The 23619-nt window shown below is 52.6% G+C and overlaps 1 protein-coding gene across 6 annotated transcripts in view; it reads right to left on the bottom strand.

The window, feature by feature from the left end:
• The window catches only part of UNKL (unk like zinc finger), a 54799-nt gene that overhangs the window by 2939 nt on the left and 28241 nt on the right, over positions 1-23619 (bottom strand). The window contains exons 9-14 of one of the 6 annotated variants that reach the window (XM_070413336.1): positions 21791-21853; positions 12276-12453; positions 4076-4168; positions 2944-3171; positions 503-705; positions 149-407 (exon numbers count right to left, since the gene is read on the bottom strand). In XM_070413336.1, the coding sequence (XP_070269437.1) occupies positions 149-407; positions 503-705; positions 2944-3171; positions 4076-4168; positions 12276-12453; positions 21791-21853 (1024 nt within the window). The other 5 variants (XM_070413330.1, XM_070413332.1, XM_070413334.1 and 2 more) reach the window with 5 other exon arrangements.

Raw genomic sequence — 23619 nt, 5'->3', positions numbered from 1 at the left:
CCTTGGCCACGGTCAGCAGAGGAGGAGGAGAGTGTCAAGAGAAGGACCGCACGGGAGGAGGAGGAGTGGTAGGCCAGGTTCCAGCCATCACCTGTCTCACACACGGCCAGGGGCAGACATCGGGTACCTTGGAAGCCGAAACCAGGACTCACCCCGTCCACCGCCTCCAGATCCAGGCGTAGCTGACTCTGCAGCGACTGTAGCTTGGGCAGTGAGATGGCACCGATGTCGCTGCAGCCCCGCAGCCCCGGGAGTGTGGACATGCCCCGGCCTTCCAGCTCCTCCTGCAGCTGCCTGAACTGGGCCTCCACCTCCTCCTTCTTCTGCAGTGCCAGCTGCCGGGCACTGTCCGCTGCCAGCGCACGCTCCTTCGCCTCCTTGGCCTCCCGCTGCCATGCGTCACAGGCCTGAAACCCAGGGGGCTGTAGTGGCTGGCACGGGGCAGGGGGCACCCTGCATACACACTGGTCTCCCCTGAGCTTGGCACCTCCCCAGGACTCACCTGCTTCACTTGCTGCCAGGACTCCTCCCACTGCCTGATCTTCCTCTTGGCCTCGTCCAGCTGCCGCCTGACCCGTGCCAGTTCGGCGCCATTTGGACTCGCACTTGCAGTGGATGTGGGGCCGGCATTCAGAATGGGGGACGGGCTGGGAGAGAAGCTGCCGGAAACAAAGTCCCAGATGCTCCCGGGGACGCCATTCAAACCTGAGTGTGGAGGAGACAGATGTCAGCCCCAGGCATGCTGAGACTTGATGGACACCCAGGCAGGACCTGGGACCTCTGGGGCTCCACAGACAAGGCTGCTGCCCCTGCCCTTCCAGCCAGGCCCCCCTCCAGCCACCTGTGGGGTTTAAACAGAGAGAAATGAATTCAAAGTTTCTGTGACTGCAGCCTGTGGAGCAGGACTTCGCAAACTCTGGTCCCAAGAATCCTTGACACATGTACGGTCCTGAGGCCCCGGAGAGCTTGGGCTTAAAGAGCTCCCACAATAGACAACGTGACATTTGTTGACAGAGTCGCGTGTCACTTAACAACAGGGGAAACTCTGAGAAATGCACCATCAGGCAATTTCGTTGCTGTGTCAACAACACGGAGTGCACTCACACAACCCGAAATGGTGTCGTGTAGCCCACTGCACACCTGGGCCGTCGGTACAGCCTACTGCTCCCAGGCTACAGGCCTGTACCGCGTGTCACCGTACGGAATACTGTAGGAAACGGTAACACAATGGTAAGTTTTTGTGTATCTAAACAGAAGATACAGTAGAAGTACAGTATAAAAGGTGAACAATGGCACACCTGCGGAGGGCACGTAGTACTGAGCTTGCAAGCCTGGCAGCAGTTGCTCCGGGAGAGTGAGTGGTGAGTGAATGAGGCCCAGGTTATTGCTGCCACTACCGCAGACTTCATAGACACTGTCCCACACCCCTCCCGACGGGTCAGAAACAACACTGAAGCCGTCAGTGCTGCTCCCTGGACAGATGTGGGCTGGACCGACTGGAAGTACAAGGAGAGACTGTTTGGGTGAGACCAGATCACAACAGCGACTGCCAGGAGGGAGTGAGGATTAGTCAGAATAAAAGTGAAGCCGGAGAGAGAAAGGAACATGCACTGTCGTGGCCATGTGGTTTTGGCTACTGCATGTTGGAGCCGTGGTCAGATTAAAGAACCCTGTGGTTTTCATTAAAAAAGGGGGTGTTTAACATGGAGAGGGGGTAGAATTGAGGACTCAGTATTTCGACTTTGGGAATTTGGTTCTATTGACTCAACTGGCATAAAGGGCTCTCACTGGCACTGAATTAATGGAAGAAAAACCTTATCTATGCTTTACAGCATTACAACCTGAAAATGTTTCCAAAGTACAGGGACAGGCTGGCTCCACACCACCACAGAAACCATCTTCTAAAGTGGCTGCGTGGCCGACGTGGCTGTGGTTGAGCATCAACCTATGAACCAGGATGTCACAGTTCGATTCCCGGTCAGGGGCACATGCTCAGGCTGCAGGCTCCATCCTCAGGGGGGCGTGCAGGAGGCAGCCGATCAATGATTCCCTCTCATCACTGATGTTTGTCTCTCTCTCTCCCTCTTCCTTCCTCTCTGAAATCAATACAAATATATTTGAAAAAAGAAAAAAAAAGTGGCAGTGGCACTCAGTCCTTGTTAAGCCCCTCCTGTGGACCGGACAGGAGCTGAGGTCCTCAACAAACAATGTACAGCGATTACCCTGCAAGGGCGGGGCGCCCTCTGTGCCAACACAGGCCGGTGACTAACCGACTCTAAACGGAGGCGCTGAGAGGGGGAACCTGCTGCCAAGCTCCACATGTACTGCTCCCACCAGAGAAGACAGTCCCCCCCAAACCACAGAGCCTCCCACTGCTCCATTAGAACCCCAAGGACCACCGTCACATATGCCGTCCGTTGACCACAAAGTCGTTAGGTGGTGCATGACCAGTTGGGAATTAAAGAGATATTTAAAAATACTAATTCTTTTAAAGTATAACAGGTTACATAAAACAAACAACACTTTTCAATGAAAGGATAATGTAAAACAAGAAATGGCACTGTTCCGTTTTTGCAAATCCGCCTGCTCCTGTGTTGGGTCTCTGGTGCGTTGCCCCAGCACAGCCTCAGAAGCTCCACTGCACGCGCACGGCAGGTCGCGCTGCAGTGCTGCCACACCATGGCCAGGGCACAGAGACCCTGACAGAGGCAGACAAGCGAATCCAGGTCCGAGCCCCAGGGCACCACCGGCCAAGCAGCAGATGTGTGGACAAGGGGTCGCCTGGGATATATGCCAAGGCCCACACCACAGGGAGTGTGCAGGGCAGCACGGTGGAGCCTTAAATGAGAGGGCAACCAAGTGGGGACATCCACCCGCACCTTGGTTTGTTCAGCAGTGAACTGCCACTACAGGGTAGCCCCTCCCCCACGAGCCCCAGCTCACCTAGGGAGTTGTAGGACGAGGCCGAGGAGCCCAGCACCCTGGGCTCCGACTTGAGGGGTGGCGGCTGCTGGGGGGGCGTCATGGCCGAGGAGACAAGAGGCCCCGACAAGGACTGGGAGAGCGAGCTGAGCGGGGAGGTGGACAGGGATGACGAGGATTGCAGGGATGGGGAGCGGGCCAGGCAGCCAGGAATGGTGACGGGCTCTGAGCCCCCCAGCGACCTCTGACCTGTGCAGAGTGGAGGGGCCAGGTTAGTGAGAGGCAGCAGCAGACCTCTGCCCAGGAAACAGCACAGCATTGCCTCTGAGCTGGGGTGCAGCAGCCAGGGTGAGGGGGCACGGGGTGGGGGTGCTGGGGCTCCCAGGCCTGCAGCGACCATGTGGCGGTGCAGACACAGATGTGTCTATAGCTCCCAACCACTCAGAGAAGTGGCAAGTGCACAGGACAAGGGTTTCAGCAGGGATCCCACAGAGACAGACACCCACTAGGACCCCACAGCCAACGTACCCACTGGCATGGTGGTCCCAGGACTTTTAGGGCCCCCAGAAACATTAATGTGTTTTAACATCAGAAGAAAAAGATAAGCCCGCCTGGTGTGGCTCAGTGGCTGAGCATCGACCTATGAACCAGGAGGTCACAGGTCCCTTCCTGTGAGGACACATGCCCGGGTTGTGGGCTCGATTCCCACTCGGGGGTGTGCAGGACGCAGCCGATCAATGATTCTCATCATCGATGTTTCTATCTCTCTCCCCCTTCCTCTCTGAAATCAATAAAAAACATATTTTAAAAAAGCAGAAGAAAAAGACGAGCTTTTAGGCCAAAAAAAATGATTCAGTATGTGTTTATATCCGTCTTCATGCCAATGCAGTGGTTAAACATTTCGGAAGGCTGTGAAGGCTGGCCGTCCGTGGCCCCCATTCTGCACACCCCACCTCCATCCATCTCTGCAGGGGCCACTTTGCTCAGATGGAGGCAAACCAAGGAGATGTGAGGCTGATCCTGCCGGGGCTGCAGGTCCTGGCGGAGGGGGATGGGACCTCTCCCACCCTAGGACCATTTAAGGATTCTTGAAAGGAAAGGCCCGGCCAGCCCCAGGCACCCTGACAAGAGCGCCAGGTGTCACCGTTCTTACCTGTGGGTCCCAGGTCACTTCCGTCCTGCTCGTCCAGCTCCTTATCCAGGGGAGCGAGGCTTACATCACTAAGATGGAGATCTAAGGCAGAACCTGTCCAACAAGACACCTGTTATTGCTCAGAAACACTCAGCTGCAGCAGGGAGGATGCCTGGCTCTCTGGGGAGCAGGGACAGGGAACACACCCCTGCCCGCCTTCCACAGCTGGACTCTCTCTCTCCTCCTGCACAGCCAGAGCCTCCAGGCGTCCCACGTGTGGGCCCTGAAGCACGGCCTCACCTCACTGAAGTCAGCTTCCACGTTTAGATTTCACGGGACGACATTTGACCAAGTAAACACACTTAACTAGTAAACGAAAATTCCAAGAGGGTGCTATCCACGGGAAAGCGGTTCACAGTCCACGGTGTGAGGCTGCATTGCACTAACACAGGGACCACCGATCCCCGCACCAGGGCCACAGCAGGGTGACCCGCATCCTGTTCTCCCACCCTAACACTGAGCGGGTCCCTCCCATTCCCTCTGTTCACCGAGGACACCATACACCCCAGGCACGTCTGCTCAACAAAATGGGAATGAACGGTGGGGCCCTCGGAGCTGCCCCGCCGCCAAAAGCTTTCCTCAGAAACCTGCAGGCAGGACGGAGGGAGCAGCACTGGCTCGGCACATGAGCAGGAAGCTGTCTTTGGGTGGCCGAGGTCAGGCCAACCAGCCCCCTAAGCCGGAGCATGACTCAGGAGTCTCTGGGGTCCCACAGGATCAGCTCAGGGAAGGTGTGGCCCCAAGACCCTTGGGAAATGCCCAGGGGAGGGGCAGCAGGCAGAAAAACCCTGGGACACACCCCGTGAGCCAGAGCAGCCTTCCCACCCCAAAGTCAGGTCTCATCTACAGGAGAGCGGGGTGGCATCGAAGGCACAGCACGCAGGAGTTCTGGCACTAAGCACCTCTCTCGCTCCACCCCCCACCTCTGGGGACCCACTCGCTCCCCCACAGCAGCCCGTCCCAGAAGTGGGCCTCTCCTATGTACCTGAGCCCTGTCCCCCCTGGTGGCTGAGGGTCCCCTAAGCCCCCCATGATGCCTGGTCAGATGCACCAGGTCTCATTTCAAGAGGCCACAAAGTCACCCTACCCTGCCCCTGGCCCCAGGACAGACATCTCCACAGCCCAGGGACACACCATGGGGACTCTGGTCAGACCTGCTTCTCTGGGTGAGCGAACTGGGCTTCTGGAAGCTCCTGCCTCCGCCCTGCCCCCAGCTGCCTGGTGCCAAGTGTCACAGAGTCCCCTGGACCACGTCCTACCAGCAACATCAGGTTGAAGCGGCCCAAGGAGAGGAGCCACTGTCCAGTCCGATCATGCCCCGCACTTGGCTTTGCCCAGACTACAGGCCACGTCAGAGGCACAGCCACGTCTCCTGCACAGGGTCATGCAGGAAGCAGCTGGGGCCCAGGCTGCAGGAGGAACTGCTGGGCTGGGTGGTTCAAACTGCATTCAAATGTAAGAGTTGAGCAAAGTGCGACTCAAGGGACAGGGGAAGCTGCCTACGCTGGGGAGGGGGCTGCTGCCTTTTTAAATGAGATGCATTTACTGTCATCAGCAGGAAATATGGGACAAGAGATGTGTGACTTCCAAAGAATGTAAGTCCTCAGCACAAGCAAATCTATGGGGAGCCCGCTGTGGTGCACATATAGAGCAGATGCGGGGTCCAGCCCAGACAGGCATCCCCAGCTACACTGTCCTCAGCTGCTGGGGGGACTAGGTGAGTTGACCACAAGAGGGTTCCTAGCTGATGAGCGGTGCTCAGTCTCTGTGGTGTGAGGTCTGTTGCGCACACTGACAGGTAGGGGGCCTCGTGTCCAGGATGCAAGGGAGCAGCACTGCCTGGAGAGGCCCAGGGCCTGCATCTGTCTCCTTGTGTCATCACTGCTGTGTCATCACAACGTGGCCCGCTTGGGAACCAGGGCCCAGAGCAGAGAGTGAAGACCATGCTCCACTGGCCAGAGAGGGTGTTGGGGGATCACTCTGAGCCCCCTCCCCCCCGGCCCCGCCAACCCCAGCATCAGAGCATCCCAGCCAAGCTACCAAGTCACCTGGAGAACACTGTACTCACCCCCCCCCCCCCCCACACACACACAGTTATCTGTCACCAGGAGCAGTGGGAGGTACCAAGGCCATGCCCACTCCCAAGGAGAACTACTGACACAAGGTGTTAAAGACTTTGAAGGTCTTATCTGGAAAAGTGGGGTTCTATTGCCACCCCCCCCCCCCCCCCGCCCTCAAGAATCCCTAGATTCCACCTGTGAGAGGCGGGAAGGTGCTGAGCTGGAGACACTGACCCTGCAGATGCCTAACTGTGCAAGGACGACAGTGGGGGCAGCAGACAGCAGGCCCCAGGCTGGCAGCACCTCAAGCTCTTTTGTCCCTGAGAAGGTGATGGAAAGACAATGAACATTCCTCACTGTGGCCTCCTGAATGTGCCAACAGCAGCTCAGCTGGACCAGCTCCTCCAGCAGGTTCCCCTGATGCACCCACGGCACAGCCAAGCAATGTGGAGACAGCCTGACGCCACAGTCCAGACCTCAGGAAGACCTTGAGGCAGGGACCCACAGGGGCAGCGCCGACCTCTGCCCTGCCGTCTCCCTCCGTGGGTTCCCTCTCCCCGTCAGCTGTGCTGCTCGAGCCCTTCTCTGCAGCCAGTTCCTCCCTCTCCACAGGCAGCTTCTTCGTAACATCCAGGGCCCCAGGAGCCTCTGTGTCTGGAAGCTGCTGAAACCAAGCACCACAGGCCGGGCAGCTTCAAACACCACAAATCCATCCTCCCAACTCTGCAGCCAGAAGTTGAGATCAGGGTGCACAGGGCTGCATTCCCTCTGGAGGCTCCATCTGCCTCTTCCAGCTTCGGCTTCGGCAGCAACCCTTGGCCTTCCTTGGCTGGTGGGTGCATCACCCTGTCTCTGCCTCCATCATCACATGGCTGGCTCTCCTCTGTTCTGTGTCCAAATCTCCTCCCTCTTTTAAGGACAGCAGTCATCTTGGATTAGGGCTCATGTTAATGACCTCATTTTACCTATTTGGCAAAGACCATTTCCAAGTACGGTCATGTTCCCAGGTCAGTGGCAAGGGGTAGGACTGAGGCATATCTTTTTGGAAAACATAATTCAGCCCACAACAAAGGAGATTACCTGGGGACATGCCCACCTGATCCACCCCCTGCAGGCTGTGCTCTGGTGCTTGAATGGGCACCTCCCACAGACCCAGAGCCCAGACCTCCTGGGATTCCTCCACAGACCTGTCCTGTTGCTGCGAATTCCAGTCTCTCGTTGGCACCTGCTCCCCAGGACACTACAGCCCTGCAGGCTCTCACACAGGCCTGTTTCTGTTGGCCACCCCCCTCCTCCTTGCCATCTTCAGTTTCCAATTCACTTTTCAATCTGTCGCCCAGACCTTGCCCTCCGGCCATGTGCCCCCAAACCTCTCTGGTCAAATGCAGCCCCTGCCTGCTGCCAGTCCCTCTCCACCCTCCTCTGCCAGGGGCAACTTCTTAGCCCTCCCACTCTCCTCGGAAGGGAGCTCAGCAGCCCTTCCAGGTCCAGACACACATGGTTTCTGCAGCCCTCACTGCTAGATGCCCCAGATGGCCCTCAGTACAGCTGCATTGCCTCCTCAATCTGTGCACAGGTGCCTCCCTCAAACTGGTGCACCTGGGATGACTCACTGACCAGGAGCCCTGTGGGAACCCTTAGCTCCTCCTCCTCCCTCAGCACACATCAGTTAGGCCCCACACTCCAGCCATTTCTCCAGGCTGCCCTGCCCCTTCACCCTGACCTGAATTGTCTCAAGAGTGGCCTTGGCCTTAGCTAAGCCTGCCTCCCAAAAAAGAATGCGCCACCTTGGCATGCAGGTCAACACTTCCTGGCTGGACTCTGCCCCATCCTGGTCCTGCCAAAGCAGCCTTTCCACCCCAAAATGGTTCCTCTTTTGTCCTCAAGCCGTGACACTGCTGCCATAGGCTGCGGCTTTCATTAGCCCCACTAGACTTGGGAGAACTCCTGCTCAGCCTCCAAAACCCTCTCAGAATCTCCCCCTGCTCCATTCCTGCACGTCAGCCTAGAGACTGTATGAGTGCACCCGAACCAGTGCTGACAGATGTGCGGACTCATCTTCTAAGAGCACTGACCCCCACCCCCCACCCAACCCTTTCACTCTGCCCTGCCTCCTCCATCTCTCCAGGCTCCCGGTGCTGCAGCCAGAAGAATGGAAGCCCACATGCACCCTTCATGAGCTGATCTGGCATATCTGCTCAGCCTAGGGCTCTGAACATGCGGGTTAGTTGGGCCTGAAAACATGGACTCAGCCCTCAGCACCTGCAGTCCTAGGATCAGGTTAGAGAAGGTCAGCCTCGAAGCCAACAGAGTTCCAGAAGCACTGCTTGAATAACACAGGCACAAAAGGGGAGGCAAACTCGACTGCTGGAGCCTTTGCTCTCCTGAAAGCGATTTATTTCCCGATGCTCCCCCAACCCCACCCCATGACTCGGCACCTAAGTGCACCCCTGCTGCCTCCTCGGGTGCAGAGGGGCATCAGAGGGGCCAAGCCTGGCAAACCACAGCCTGCTTTCAGCTTACAAGGCAGACCAGGCTCCCAGGATGTGTCCTGGCCCACTTTCTCACCAGCAGTACTTTCATCCTACCACACCTTGCTGCTCCCTGAGCGCAGACCCGGTCTCCCAAAATAAAGGAAGAACTGACTAGTAAAAAGGCCTCCACACTCAAAATGCAGATGAACCCACCTACATACATAAATTGTGCCCAGAACCGGCCTTGCCAAGATCCAGGGACCTTCCCGATGGTAATGAGAAATTAGCTGAAAGCTGCTGAGTAATGGCTCTGGCAGAGCCCCGTTCCTGACGTGACACAGCACATTGGAGAGGCGCTGCGGTCCCAGGGTCAGGGGACTCACGGGGACAACGCATACCGTGCACAGAATCAAAGGCCAAACTGGGGGACCCGCGGCCGGGGGAGCTCCCCGCACCCACCCGGTCCGCGCCTTCCGCCCCCAACTACAAGACAGACAAGCACCCGGCACACCTGCTACTCGCGGGTCTCCCTTTCCGACAGGGTAGGCGCGGGCGGCGATTCGCGGATGAGACGGGAAACCGTCCTCTCCCGGGAGCAAGACGCCCACCTCCGCTAGGTGATGAAGGCTCCGCCGAGCAGCCTGGCGGCGAGCGCCCACGCAGGGACCCGCGGGCGCCTCTGCAGAGCAGCTCCTCAGGCGGGCAGATCGCCTTCCCCTCACGCCGCAGCCCCTAGGAAAGCGGGTGCCCACCCCTGCTCTCCCACCGGGCGCGGGCACCGAGGACCAGAGCAAGCATCGGGAGGGGAGGGCAGGCACACCTGAGGGGCAAGGTGCGCGGAGGAGAGGTGGGGAGACGCACCTCACCTGGGGTGTTGGCGCGCGGAGGGGGCGCACCTCACCTGAGAGGGGCGCACGGTGCGCTCCGTAGCTTCGCCTAACGACGACCCGCTCCCGGAGGACACCGGGCTGCGGATGCTGACTCACGGTCCGCTCCACTGCTGCCACCGCCACCGCGGATTCAAATACGGCCCGCGGCCCGCCCACCGCGCGCCTGTCCCGCCCACAAGTGACGTAGGCCTTCGGCGCGCCCCGCCCCGGCCCCGCCCACGAGTGACGCAGGCCTTCGGCGCGCCCCGCCCCGATTACGCAAACCTTAGAGGGCGCCGCTCTGTCCCCGGCCCCGCCCCGGCCCCGCCCCACGGCGACCCCGGGTGCTGGGAATCATGGCTCTCGCTGCTCTTTGCCGCTGGGCGCTTCCAGCAATGAGCTCCTCTGGTTACTATTTTAATGGTCACTGTTTTTAAATTTTATTTATTTTAATCCTCACCTGAGGATATTTTTTCCATTGGTTTTTAGGGAGAGTGGAAGAGAGAGGGAAAGACGGGGAGAAACATCATGTGAGAGAAAGATTGGTTGCCTCCTACAGGAGCCAAGACCAGGGCCTGGGGAGGGGAGGAGCCTGCAACCAAGGTACATGCCCTTGACCAGAATCCAACCCCGGATCCTTGGGTCCACAGGCAGACGCTCTATCCACTGAGTCAAACCGGCTAGGGTTGATGGTCACTATTTTTAAATATATATTTTTTTATTAATTTCAAAGAGGGAGGGACAATAGGAACATCAATGAGAGAGAATTATTGACTGGCTGCCTTTTCCATGTCCCCCACTGGGGATCTAGCCGAAACCAGGGCATGTGCCCTGACTCATAATTGAAGCATAACCTCCTGGTTCATAGATCAACACTCACAACTGCAGGACTTAATGGTCACCATTGATGATGATGATGACGATGTTAATCCTTACCAGAGGATATTTTTCCATTGATTTTTAGAGAGAGAGAAATATGGATGTGAGAAAGACACATTGACTGGTTGCCTCCTGCTTCGGGCAGGATGGAGCCTGAAACCCAGGTATGTGTCCTTGACCTGGAATCGAACCCGGGGCCCTTCAGTCCATGGGCTGACACTCTATCCACTGAGCCAAACCTGCTAGGGCAATGTTTTAATCTGAAACCTGTTCATATAAAGTGAAAGGCAAAGGAAATGAAATCTGTCAAATGACCCGAGATGATTCCACAAAATCCATTAAATAAAGAATAGTCTGGAAACCACACCTATTTTTTAGTTTACGCTAAATGAATAAATGAATACTTTTAAAATGAATTTTGATTCAGTGCATTTGTAATGATATAACCTGAATGAAACTGTACCCCAGGAGGAAACATCCAGTCTACACCTGTTAGCCCCAAAGCACGTCGGTGGTGGGAGTTCTCAGCAGTAGAAACACTGCCCAGCGACGGCCCTCCTGGGGCCAGAGGGCAGTTACTTCCATAACTGGGGCAGTATTAGGCCATAATCTTACATGTGATCTCAGGAGGGTGAGCATAGAAGACGTGAGGATCACACTGATAGAAGCTCATTATTTTAACAACAGCAACAGAAATGTATTATCTGTAAATGGAGGCAATGTTGATCCTGAACAAAAATTCACCTCTTTACCTCCTGGTAGTTAGTTCAAGAAATATTTAAGTCAATGAAAGTATACACAGCAAGATGGTCAATGACATACTAAAACAGGCTGAGGACACCCCTTAGGTGTTAGATAATGACTGCAAAAATTACAGAAATATGTAACTCCAATCTTAAGTCAAACCTGTCCACTTTCAAAGTATAGATGCACCTGGTTCTGTATTTCGCTCAGGTGAGCGAAGCCTCACCTATTCAGGGGCAGGAATTCCATTTTCCTAATTAATTTGCTCTTATGCTCAAATTTTACTATTACTACCTTTATATTGGGGAAAAGAAGCTTTCCTTTAAGAATTGTTTGTGCTTATCCATAACAATAAAATTTTGTGCTGCCCAGGCTGGGACTCTTATCGGAGCAGCAGCCGACTCCTGGCCAACAGCCACACCTTCCCAGCCAATTCTGGGACAGAGAGTTTGGAACTTCCACAAACAGAAGGCCTTCCCTGAACCTCCCGGTACCAGGACAGAGATGTGTGCGAGGGTCAGCTGAGCAATGCAGAGCACCCTCCGCCGGTCCCAGGTGCCCCACCACTCCGATGTGGCCTGAGGGGGCCAAGGGGACAGGCACAGCCCACCACCACCCTCTTAGCTGTCAGTCCATCTTGCTCCTCCCTACATTTTCACCACAGTCCCCACCTGAGCCCCAGGCCTCCATCCAGGTCGTCAGGCAGGTTCTCCCAGCCTGGCTCCAATCACAGGGCTCATCAGTCCACAAACCCTCACTGACTCCTAGCAGCTAGGGAACCACTATAGTCGGCAGTCGTGCCCACTGCCTTCTGCACTCATCCTTACTCCCTTCCACCTTCGTCATAGCCCCCACCTTCCAGTGCCCTCGCCGTCCCCCCAACTCCCTCTTCAATTTCCCTAGAGCCTCCCATTCTCTGCCTTGCCCTGAGGCCTATGCAGCTGCCCCACCCGAGGGCTCCTCATCAGATCTGCAGCCCCAGCCCGGGCTGCTGGTGAGGCAGGTTTCCACGACCATGTGCCAGACAGCCAAAGTGACAGATGACCAAAATCACAGGTGGGTTTTCCACCTTATTCCCCAAATGCTACAAGGTAAGTGCTAAGAGAAGTCAGGGAAACCAGAGTCTTGGGCTTACCTGGGATGGACTCGAGGGCACTGCCAGTGGGGTCCAGTGGGTGGGCACGGGCCGAGAGAATGGGCAGAGCAGTGGGGGAGGAGCCGCTGGAACCAGCACTGGACACCAGGCTGGACGCCACGCTGGAGCTCACGCTGGGAGCAAGCGGGTGAACCACTGTAAACACCGCCAGGTGGTTCTGTGCAGAGACACAAACAAGATGAGCAGACGCACCTGCACCAACTAAAGCAGCATGCCCTTAGTGCAGCCCCGGGCACACAGAAGCACTGGCTAACTCCACCCCCAAGGCAAAAAGTAATGCAAGTGGACTTGACCCCTAAATGTCTACTTATTTACAATGACCTAGACAAGCAGAATCACTAGCTGCCAATCGCCCAGGGACAGGAACAAATGTATCTAGTACAGTGGTCGGCAAACTGCGGCTCTCGAGCCACAGGCGGCTCTTTGGACCCTTGAGTGTGGCTCTTCCACAAAATGCCTACTTCTGCGCATGGGCTACGAAGCTTCAATCGCACTGGCACGTGGTGTTTTGTGGAAGAGCCACACTCAAGGGGCCAAAGAGCCGCATGTGGCTCGCCAGCTGCAGTTTGCCGACCACTGATCTAGGAAGTCTCATGTAATGAACTACTCTGCAGAAAGCGGTTTTCAAAAGGAGGCATTCAACACTAGAAAACAAACCACCCACAGACAAAGTAGCTGAGAACCAGCCCTCTTCTGAAAACTGATGACATGGTCCCATAACCTCATTACCGAAGAAAAATAAAAAATGGGGACATTCACGTTATCTTTATATGATAGACAACAGATGAAACACAGAGAGCTGGCCCAGGCTTGGATGAAGAGCCTCGAATGTGCAGGGCGCTGTGCACAAGAAAAGCCTACAGTGAAAATGCCCCGGACAGAGCTGGGAGCCAGCCCACACTGCATTTATTATTTCATTTTATTTTAAAAAATTTATTTTTATATTACAGTTTACTGTACATTCAATATTATTTGTATTATTTTTAGGTGTATAACATATTGGTTAGACAATCATACTAGGTGTACCGGTTAGTAATGCGGATTTTATAATCAAAGAAAACACGATCATTTCAAGAGAAACATCAAAAGTGCTTTATTCAAAGTAATTCCATCGCTAGCTACACATTTCCCTTATCTTTCAGGTAATCTGTGGATACCGTCCCAATAGAACTTTTCTTATTTTGAGGCAAACCATTCAGAGACCCAATTTTCCACTTCTTTGTACGTTTTGAAGTGCTGCTCAGAAAGTGCATGTGCCATTGGTCGGAACAAGTGGTCATCTGAAGGAGCAAGGTCTGGTGAATACGGCGGGTGGGTTAATACTTCCCAGGCAAGATCTTTTAACGTGTCTTTAACTGGTTTTGAAGTGTGTGAAGGTGTGTTATCATGAAGCAAAATTACTTGCTGTGTCTTCTGGCACATTCTGGTCGTTTTATGATCAAAGTGTGGTTCAAGTTGATTATTTGTTGTTGGTAGCGATCAGTATTAACGGTTTCACCTGGTTTTAGAAGCTCATAATAGTAGTACACCTCACCTTCCTGATCCCCCCAAACGCAGAGCATTGTCTTCTTTCCGAAGCGATTTGGCCTTGAAGTGGATGTTGATAGTTGACCTGAATCAATCCATGACTTTGTGCATTTGGGATTCTCAAAATAAATCCACTTTTCATTGCCAGTCACAATTCGATGCAAAAAGACTTTCTTTCATGCCGCTGAAGCAACATTTAACTCATGACTTTCGGTTTTCCATTTGTCTTTCGTTCGGTTGATGTGGCACCCATTTTCCTTCCTTTAAAGTCTTTCCCGTTGCTTGTAAATGTTCGGAAATTGTTTGCTGAGCAACGTTTAATATTTCTGCAAGTTGTTTTTGAGTTAGACACGAATCTTGTAATTGTTGGTCTTCAAACTTTTTTGGTTGACCTGGACATTCTTTGTCTTTCACATCAAAATCATCACTTTTAAAGCATTTAAACCAGCGTTCACAAGTATCTTGAGATGGAGCATGTTCACCATAAGCTTTCCGAAGTATATGATTACTTTCAGCAGCACTTTTCTTCAAAATAAAGTAATGAATTAGAACTTCCCACAAATGCTCTTTATTTTGGCACAAAATTCGACATTTTTAAGTGTAAAAACATCTATGATGTTAACACCTTCAGAAAACGACATATGAAGTTTTAAAGCTTGATGTCAATACAACAAAATAGCATACATATCAAATCGCATATATATCAACATATGTGTAATTCCATCTATTGAAAAAATCCGCATTTTTAACCGGTACACCTGGTATACTTCACAGTGTTCCCCCTGATATTTCCAGTGCCCCATTGGACCATTCAGCTTTGCCCCTTCAGCTTTGTCTCCAATCCCGAAACCCCTCCCCTCTGGCAACCATCAGTCTGTTCTCTGTACCTATGAGTCTGTTTCTGTTTTGTTTGTTCATTTATATTGTTCTTTCTTTTTATTGATTTTATTTATTTTTAAATATAGTTTTATTGATTTCAGAGAGGGAGAAAGAGAAAGATAGAAACATCAATGATGTGAGAGAATCATTGATCAGCTGCCTCCTGCACGCTCCTACTGGGGATTGAGCCTGCAACCCAGGCATGTGCTCTGACAGGCATGTGCCTATGACCTCCTGGTTTATAGGCCGACACTCAACCACTTAACCACACTGGCCAGACCACACTGAGTTTAAAGGCAGACTCCGAAGTTACTAGGACATCGGGAGTCAGAGCTATATGGAGGTGAAATTATGTGATGTCTGGGTTCTGCCTCAAAATTATACAGAAGTTAACCTGGGGTTGGGGCAGCTACAACAAGACCAACGACAAGGTGGGTTACCAGTTTGTCACCTAAGGGAAGTTTTCCATAATAAGGAGTGCTACTATGCATTTTGTCAGACAGAAATCTGCAGAGAACAGTTTTTCAAAGTGAATATTACTTGGCCCCAAGGCCTGTGTTCACGGGCTCCCAACCCCCTCCACTGGCTTTGCTCAAGAGAGCGTCCCTTGGCAGACCACGGTCCACAGGTGCAGAGACCCTGGAACTGATCACCACTGTATGTTTGAAGTGACAATCCTATATAATAAAAGGCTAATATGCAAATCGACCAAACGGCAGAACGACCGGTCGCTATGACATGCACTGACCACAAGGGGGCAGACGCTCAATGTAGGAGCTTCCCCCTGGTGGTCAGTGTGCTCCCACAGGGGGAGCACCGCTCAGCCAGAAGCTGGGCTCACATCTGGCGAGTGCAGCGGCAGTCAGACATCCCCTGAAGGCTCCTGGACTGCGAGAGGGCACAGGCCGGGCTGAGCCCCCCCAGTACACGAATTTCGTGCACCAGGCCTCTAGTTTAAAAATAAAAACTCAAACTGCAGAAGTCTGGAGAGTTGTGTCCCCTATGCTCCTTGAGGTCACCCACAAGCAAGTGTTTCTGTCCCTCCAGCCGTGGAGGTGTGACCACAGGCCTCCCTGTAACCCATGGAGGACACTGCAGATGCCCCAAATTAAATCCCACACACAGCCTGACCCGGAGTCACCAGCCTGAGGCACATACTGTGACTTCACTTACCCACACAAATCAAGTCACACGGCAGGAGGACATGCCCCATGAAAGACATCAGGGACAATTTGTCCAGGAATTTGATGACAACATCCTGTTGGGCCCTCTCACTGAGGCCATGGTAGTTACACATGTACCAGGATGGGCCAAGCATGGGGTCCCCATCACCAGGGGAGTGTGACACACATGGCGAGATGGGGAACCATGCCCATAATAGCTTTGCCCAGTTCATTTTCTTCTTTCTTATGGTAAAATACACTAACATAAAATTTACCACTTTAACCGTTTTTACGTGCACAATTCAGTGGCACTAAGGACATTCACATTGTTGAGCAACATCTCCACCATCCATCTCCATAACTTTTCCATCTTTTCAAACTGAAACTCTGTCCCCATCAAATACTTACTCCCTACCCCTACCTCCCCCAGCCCCTAACACTACCATTCCACTTTCTATCTGTATGAATCTGACTCTTCTAGGGAACTCCTATGCAAGAAATCATACAATATGTGGTCCTTCGTGTCTAGCTCACTTCACTTAGCAAAGTTATCTTTTTTTATGGACTGAATGTCTATGTCCCTCCAAGACACCAGTGTTGAAGCCCAACCCCCTGATGACTGTGTTTGGAGACAGGGCAGTGAAGGAGGTGATTAAGGTTAAATGAGGTAGTAAGAGTGGGGTCCTGATCCGATAGGACTGGTAAGACTGGTATCCTTATAAAAAGACAAAGAAATACCAGGGATGTGCACACACAGATAAATAGAATGTGAGCACATACGAGACTTGGGCAGTCTGTAATCCAAAAGAGAGGCCTTGGAGAAATGAAACCTGCCTACCCATTGATCTTGGACTTCCAGCCTCCGGAACTGTGAGGAAATGAATTTGTTATTTTAGCCAGCCAGTCTATGGTGTTTTGTTATGGCCCAAGCTAACAGTCTTCAAGGTTCACCTGAGTTGTAGCCTTTTTAAGGCTGAATAATATTCCATGGTATGTATACACCACAGTTTGCTTATCCATTCATCTGTTGATGGGCACTTCGGTTGCTTCCATCTTTTGGCAATTCTGAATCATGCTGCTATGAACATGGGTAGACAAACATCTCTTTGAGACACTACTTTCAATTCTTTGGGGTATACAGTATATCCAGAGGTGAAATTGCTCCATCATATGGTAGTTCTATTTTCAATTTTTCAAGGTACTACCATACTGTTTTCTAATGCATAAAAGTTGCAATTTCTCCACATTTTCACCAACACCTCTTATTGTCTGTTTTTGTTTCTTATGTCAGCCATCTTAATGAGTATGGAAGTCATATCTTATTGTCAATGTGTTAGATAGGACAAGGATCTCAATGGACAGTTCTAAATGTTATTTCTTGCTAAATGTTAAAATATAGCACGGTATTTTGCAGATGCAGCAGTAAATAGGATAAGCTGAAGGGGGAACTCAAGACATGACAGTAACCAACTGCAAAGAAGCAATCAACATGTCATTGACCAAATAATGTAGGTAAGCAATGGCCAAGCCTCCCTTCGAGGAGGCAGAGCTCTGGATGTAAATCCTGTGTCCTTTACTTGCTGCAAGTAAATAAAACTACCTCGTGACAACCACTTCTTGTTTTTTGTTTTTTAATTCTCTCCTGAGGATATTGGTTTTTAGAGAAAAAGGGGGAAGAGAGAGAAAAACATTGATATGACAAGCACCAATCTGTTGCCTCCCATACGTGCCCCAACCAGAGATTGAACCCGCAACCTTTTGGTGTATGGGATGACACTCCAACCAACTGAACCACCCTGCCAGGGCTCACCTGTCTTTTTATTTTTATTGACTTTTAGAGGAAGGGAGGGGGAGAGAGAGAACCATCAATGTAAGAGCATAACATTGATTAGCTGCATCCTATACGCCCCCTACCAGGGACCAGCCCGCAACCCCAGACATATGCCTTGACCAGGAATCAAACCAGCAACTCTTTGGTGCCCAGGCCAATGCCCAACCAACTGAGCCACACCAGCCAGGGCCTCTTTTTATTTTACTTTAAAATTTTTAATTAATTTTTAGAGAGAAAAGAAGAGAGAGGGAGAGAAACATTGATGTAAGAGCAAAACATCAATCAGCTGCCTCCTGCACATCCCTCATGGGGATCGAGCCCACAACCTGGTCAACCCTTTGGTGCATGGGAGGATGCCCAACCGACTGAGTCACACTGGCCAGGACTCACCTCTTGCTTTTAAATAGAGTACCCCAAGTGGTGAACCCCTTGAGTTTGGTAACAGATGTGAATTGTATTTCCCCAATGACCAGTGGTGTTGAGCATCTTTCAATGTGCTTAGGAGCTTTTTGTATATCTGCTTTGGAGAAATTTCTATTCAAGTCCTAGACCCATTTTTCAGTTGGATTGTTTTGTTGCTGTTGAGTTGTAGGAGTTCTTGTTAAATTGTGGATGTTAACCTCTTATCAGACACATGATTTGCGAATGTTTTCTCTCATTCCCGTGGGCTGCCTTTTCCTCTGTTGACAGTGTTCTTTGACACAAAAGTTTTTTTGTTTTCCAGCATGTTTGTACTGATTTTAGAGAGAGGGGAAGGGAGAGCAAAGGAGAAACATCCATGTGAGAGAGAAAAATCGATTGGCTACCTCCTACATGCCCCCTATTGGGGACCAAGCAATCCGGGTATGTGCTCGGGCTGGGAATTAAACCGATGACCTTTTGGTGCACGGGATGACACAACCAACTGAGCCACACCGGCCAGGGGACACACAAGTTTTTAATTTCGATGATGTGTGACGTCTATTTTCGCTTTTGTTGCCTGTGCTTTTGGTGTCCTATCCAAGAAACCATCACCAACCCCAGTGTCATGAAGCTTTTCCGTCTGCCTGTTTTGAGCGGCAGGCTGGAGGAGAGCCACTCCCACCAACATGAGACACTTGGCCAAGTGGACCTTGGAGTGACTTGGGGCTTGTTACAACAGGCTGAGGTATTTCAGAGAGAAGGGGGGACAGGAAGAATTAACCAATGAACTTATAGGTATGTACGCAAAACCCATGGACAGACAATAGTGCGGGAAAGGCTTGGGAGGGGACGGGAGCGGGTGGAGGGGATCAATGGGGGGGAAGGGAATGACATCTGCAATACTTTCCACAATAAAGATGCATCTTTTAGAAGAGCGTGCATGTTAGCAAGGAAACAAGTGCCCCGAGGTGCTCAGGACGATGACTGTCCAACCACGGGGCTTGCACAGGGTGTGCTCTGGGGCTGGCTGCCTTACACTGGGCCTCTCGGGAGGGGCAAGAGTGAGTCCTGGGCTTGGGCACACCGGGGACAGTGTCTCCGGCCTCTGCAGCCCACACGGATCATCTCCTGGGCCACGATGGTGCCTCAACTCTTCTGCGTCACGTGCTCCATCACATGCGGCCTGGTAAGCAGGCTTCTGAGGAGGAGACCACCAGGAAGGAAGACGGGAATTGGGGAGGGGCCAGACCAAGCAGGAATTGAACCACCTCAGTTTATCAACAAAAACTCCGGACAGAGAGGCACTTGGGGCTCCCCACTCCCACCAAATGGCCGAGGCCCCAGAAACAAGAGCCACAGTCAGGGCTGGTAACACAGGGACAGTGGGGACCCATGGACCTGCAGCTGACACAGAGGAGATGGAAGGGGCCCAGGGATGTAGTAGACCAGCGCCCATGTGCAGGGGAGGGGTCCCCAGGGCAGCCGCCTGTCCGAGAGCACTATGCCGCCTCAGCGTACCCTCCAGACTTTCTACCTGAGCAGGAATCTGGGGGCAGGGAGTGAGGGGTGGGAGTAGGTCTTGGGGGAGGGGGGCGGAGAAAGGCTGGCAACACTAACCTAGCCTAGGGACCCTTGCAGCTGGCCCTTTAATCCTGCCACCCTGGCGCTCGCTGCCCTGGAGCCAGGCTTTGGGACGGAGTGGACGGGGCCTCTGAGCACAGGCAAGAGTTGGCTTGCAGATGAACTTGGCCAGTTTACTCAGCGCCTGAGTGGGGCAGGTGCCACCATGTGAGACACAGCAGCTGGTGGGGGCAGCGCGACCCCCAGGGCGGCTCACACACTGGGACCGCCCACCCTTTCCGGGGGCTGCTGGGCCCTGACTGGCATGGGGGTCCCTCGCCGTGCGACTTGGCGAGTCAGCCCTCCGGCTCCTCAGGCCCTCCTCCCGCAGCTCTGAGACAGGCAATGTGCCCACTGGCCACCTTATTCCTCACATGTCATGTTTCAGGTTCTTAATGAACATCCCGTCAACTTTCATCTCTTAAGGAAAAACCATCACAAAATAACTAAGTTGCATTTTTCCTTTCAACTGTCCTTCTGCCGCGTTCAAACGCCTGCTTCGGAAGCTCTGAAGAGAACACGCGTGACTACAGAGGCTGCTCAGACAGCCATTTGGAGAAAAACCTGCCCTGGGGAGGGGGGGGCCGGCGTCCAGAAGACCAGGGAGAAGGGAAGGAGAGGTGCTGTCAGGTAGGAACTTAAAGACCCCCAGACAGTGTCGGCCGGTGAAGTCCTGCCGGAGGTGAGCCCCTGCTGCCTGCCCCCCTCGCCAGGCCTTCCGGATGTTTTCAGCTCTGCTGGTTACAGAGACGGATAAAAACAAGTGTTCTGAGTCCTTAGGGCACGGGTTTTGAAAAAAAGAAAAAAAAAAGGTTTCTCCAGACAGACTAGGTTTGAACAAGCCTGAAAGCTGGGCTGGGCAGAACAGAGAGCAAGGTCCCAACTTTGCTGAAGCCTCAGGACAGGGGGCTCCGCTGGAAGCTCCCCCTCAGCCTCACCGAGGAGGGGAAACAGTGAGCAACACCCCGAAGAACATCCTGACCATCATCTCAGGATGGGACAATAAGCTGTGGCCTGGAGCAGCGGTCGCCAACCGGTGGTCCCTGAGGTCCAAGTCCATGATCCTGGATGCTGTCTGGGCTGACCTGTGTCCCCAGACCCTCCTATGTTGGAGTCCTGACCCCAGAACCCCGAGTGTGACGTTACCTGGACACGGGATCTTTAGCGCCCTGGGAATCGAGTTAAAATTAGGGTGGGTCCTCATCACTGTGACTGGTGTCTTTATAAAAAGGGGAGATTCGGAGACAGACCACAGGCACAGGGGAGATGCTGCGAGGAGACAGGGAGAAGGCCGTGTCCCTGACCCCAGGACTCACTTCTGTTTCAGCTCCGTCTGCGGTGCTTTGTTACAGTGGCCCCAGGGCACTGATTCAGAGCAGCTACTGGTCTGTCTTACTTCCCTGCGGGGGAAACTTTTAAAGGTTTGGGTCTTATTATTTCCAAGGCACAGGAAGACCTTGTTTTATTGTGCTTTGCAGATGTTGCCTTTTTTTTTTTTTTAACAAACTGAAGGCAAAACCCTCCAGCAGGAAAAAGATTACAACTCACCTAACTGACATACTCGCTTTATTGCAGCGGTCTGGGAGCCAAACCAGAATTTCTCCAAGGTCTGCCTACACGATGCAATTTTTTAAACATTAAAACAAAGGACGCGTGGAACAGACGACTTTAAGAAGATAATGAAAAACACAGTTAAACGCCCTGGCTGGGAAGCTCGGCTGGTTACAGCATCATCCCGATACCAGGTTGCAGGTTTGATCCCCAGGCAGGGCACAAACAAAAGATGAGTGAATGCATAAGTAAGTGGAACAACAAACTGATGTTTCTCTCTCTCTCTCGCTCTCTCTCTCTCTCTCTCTCTCTCGCTCTCGCTCTCGCTCTTGCTCTTTCTGTCTCACACAATCTCTCTCATCAATAAACTAACGAACTAAATACGTAGTTAAATTACAGGTGAACATTAACCAGGCCACTTTGTGCCAGGAGTGAGCATGACCAAGTTAGGAAGCCATAACCCAGGCCTGCTGTCCCGCGACCACAGGATGATGGGAAATCCCATCCCAGGAGAATGGTACCTGCTTACTGTCGTGCTCACTGGCTTTCTGGCTGCCGTCAGCAGGTGAGTCCCTCCACTTTGCCTGCAACAGAAAAAAGAAAACATAGTTGATTAAAAATAAAAATACACAGAGACCCAAGCTTTGACAAGTACTAAAGTCTCATAACATAGAGAAAGCATTCAGATCTGCTAGCTCTGCATCGGTCCTCCTGGATTCCATTTCTTACACCTGGACTTTGACCTTTGACCTCCAGGCTAGGCTGTGTGAAGGTAGCATGTCAGCTCCATGCACCCTGAACCCACAACGGGGACAAACCCCAGACAAGCCTTTCACTACAGGGGTCCCCTTCAAGAGCTGGCGAGTTTTGGAAAGACTGACACCTGAGGCCAAGAATGACTTAGGGCAGTGATGGCGAATCTATGACACGCGTGTCAGAGGTGACACGAAAACTCATTTTTTTGGTGGATTTTTCTTTGTTAAATGTCATTTAAATATATAAAATAAATATCAAAAATATAAGTCTTTGTTTTACTATGGTTGCAAATATCAAAAAATTTCTATATGTGACACGGCACCAGAGTTAAGTTAGGGTTTTTCAAAATGCTGACACGCTGAGCTCAAAAGGTTCGCCATCACTGACTCAGGGCAATTCCCTCCCCACCCCTGGGCAGGTGGCCCCTCCCCTCCCCTTCTAGAACACCACCTCTTTCTTTTGTTCTTTTTTTGTTAATCCTCATGGATTGGTTGCCTCCTGCACACCGGGCTGGGGATCCTGCAACCAAGGTACATGCCCTTGATTGGAATCGAACCTGGTACCCTTCAGTCCATAGGCCGACACTCTGTCCATCGAGCCAAACCGGCTAGGGCGGGGAGACTGGGTATCGAGTCTGCAACCCGGCATGTGCCCTGACTGGGAATTGAACCAGTAACATCTTGGTGCAAGGGCCAACACTCAACCACTTGGCCATACCGGCTGGGCTCAAATCATTTTAATGAACACTTCTTAGAGGATTTTAGCTTCTTCCTCATTTTTCACTCCCAGCCCTCGGGTCCATGTGAATTGTCTCATGGAAAGACAACCAGTTGTCATGGAAAGACAACAGGGCTGAGTCCAGCTAGAGAGGTGGTGGCTGCATCCTGTGAATGCACAAGATGCCACTGTTGTCCGGCTGGTGTGGCCCAGTGGTTGAGCGTCGACCTATGCACCAGGAGGTCACGATTGGATTCCTGGTCAGGGCACATGCTGGGGTTGCGGGTTTGATCCCAGCCAATCAATGATTCTCTCTCATCACTGATGTTTCTATTGCTCCCTATCCCTTCCTCTCTGAAATCAATAAAAATATACATATAAAAAAAAGATGCCACTCTTCACTTTGAAATGATTAAATTTGTATATATGAGTCTCTCCCAATGTAACCGAAGACCTGTGAGGTGGCAAATACAGGTGCAGCCCTTCCTACCCTTCCTAAGTGCTGGAGGGGCTCCCAGAACCCGGACCCTAAGTGTGGGCCTGACCCAGGGGGACCCTCAGTGCAAGGCCTGACCCAGGGGGACCCTAAGTGCGAGGCCTGACCCAGAGGGACCCTCAGTGCGAGGCCTGACCCAGGGGGACCCTCAGTGCGAGGCCTGACCCAGGGGGACCCTCAGTGCGAGGCCTGATCCAGGGGGACCCTCAGTGCGAGGCCTGACCCAGGGGGACCCTAAGTGCGGGCCTGATCCAGGGGGACCCTCAGTGCGAGGCCTGATCCAGGGGGACCCTCAGTGCGGGCCTGACCCAGGGAGGAGGATGGGCTCGCCTGCAAGAGCAGCCCAGCTCGCTGCCAAACTGAAGGAATTCAGCCTCGTCT

The sequence above is a fragment of the Myotis yumanensis genome, unplaced genomic scaffold (genome assembly GCF_028538775.1).
Source record: "Myotis yumanensis isolate MYYU_CA2020_CCGP unplaced genomic scaffold, mMyoYum1.0.hap1 SCAF_4, whole genome shotgun sequence".
Taxonomy (NCBI): Eukaryota; Metazoa; Chordata; class Mammalia; order Chiroptera; family Vespertilionidae; genus Myotis; species Myotis yumanensis.
Note: the sequence above shows the minus strand (reverse complement) of the source record. Positions and strands in the feature narration are given on the sequence as shown.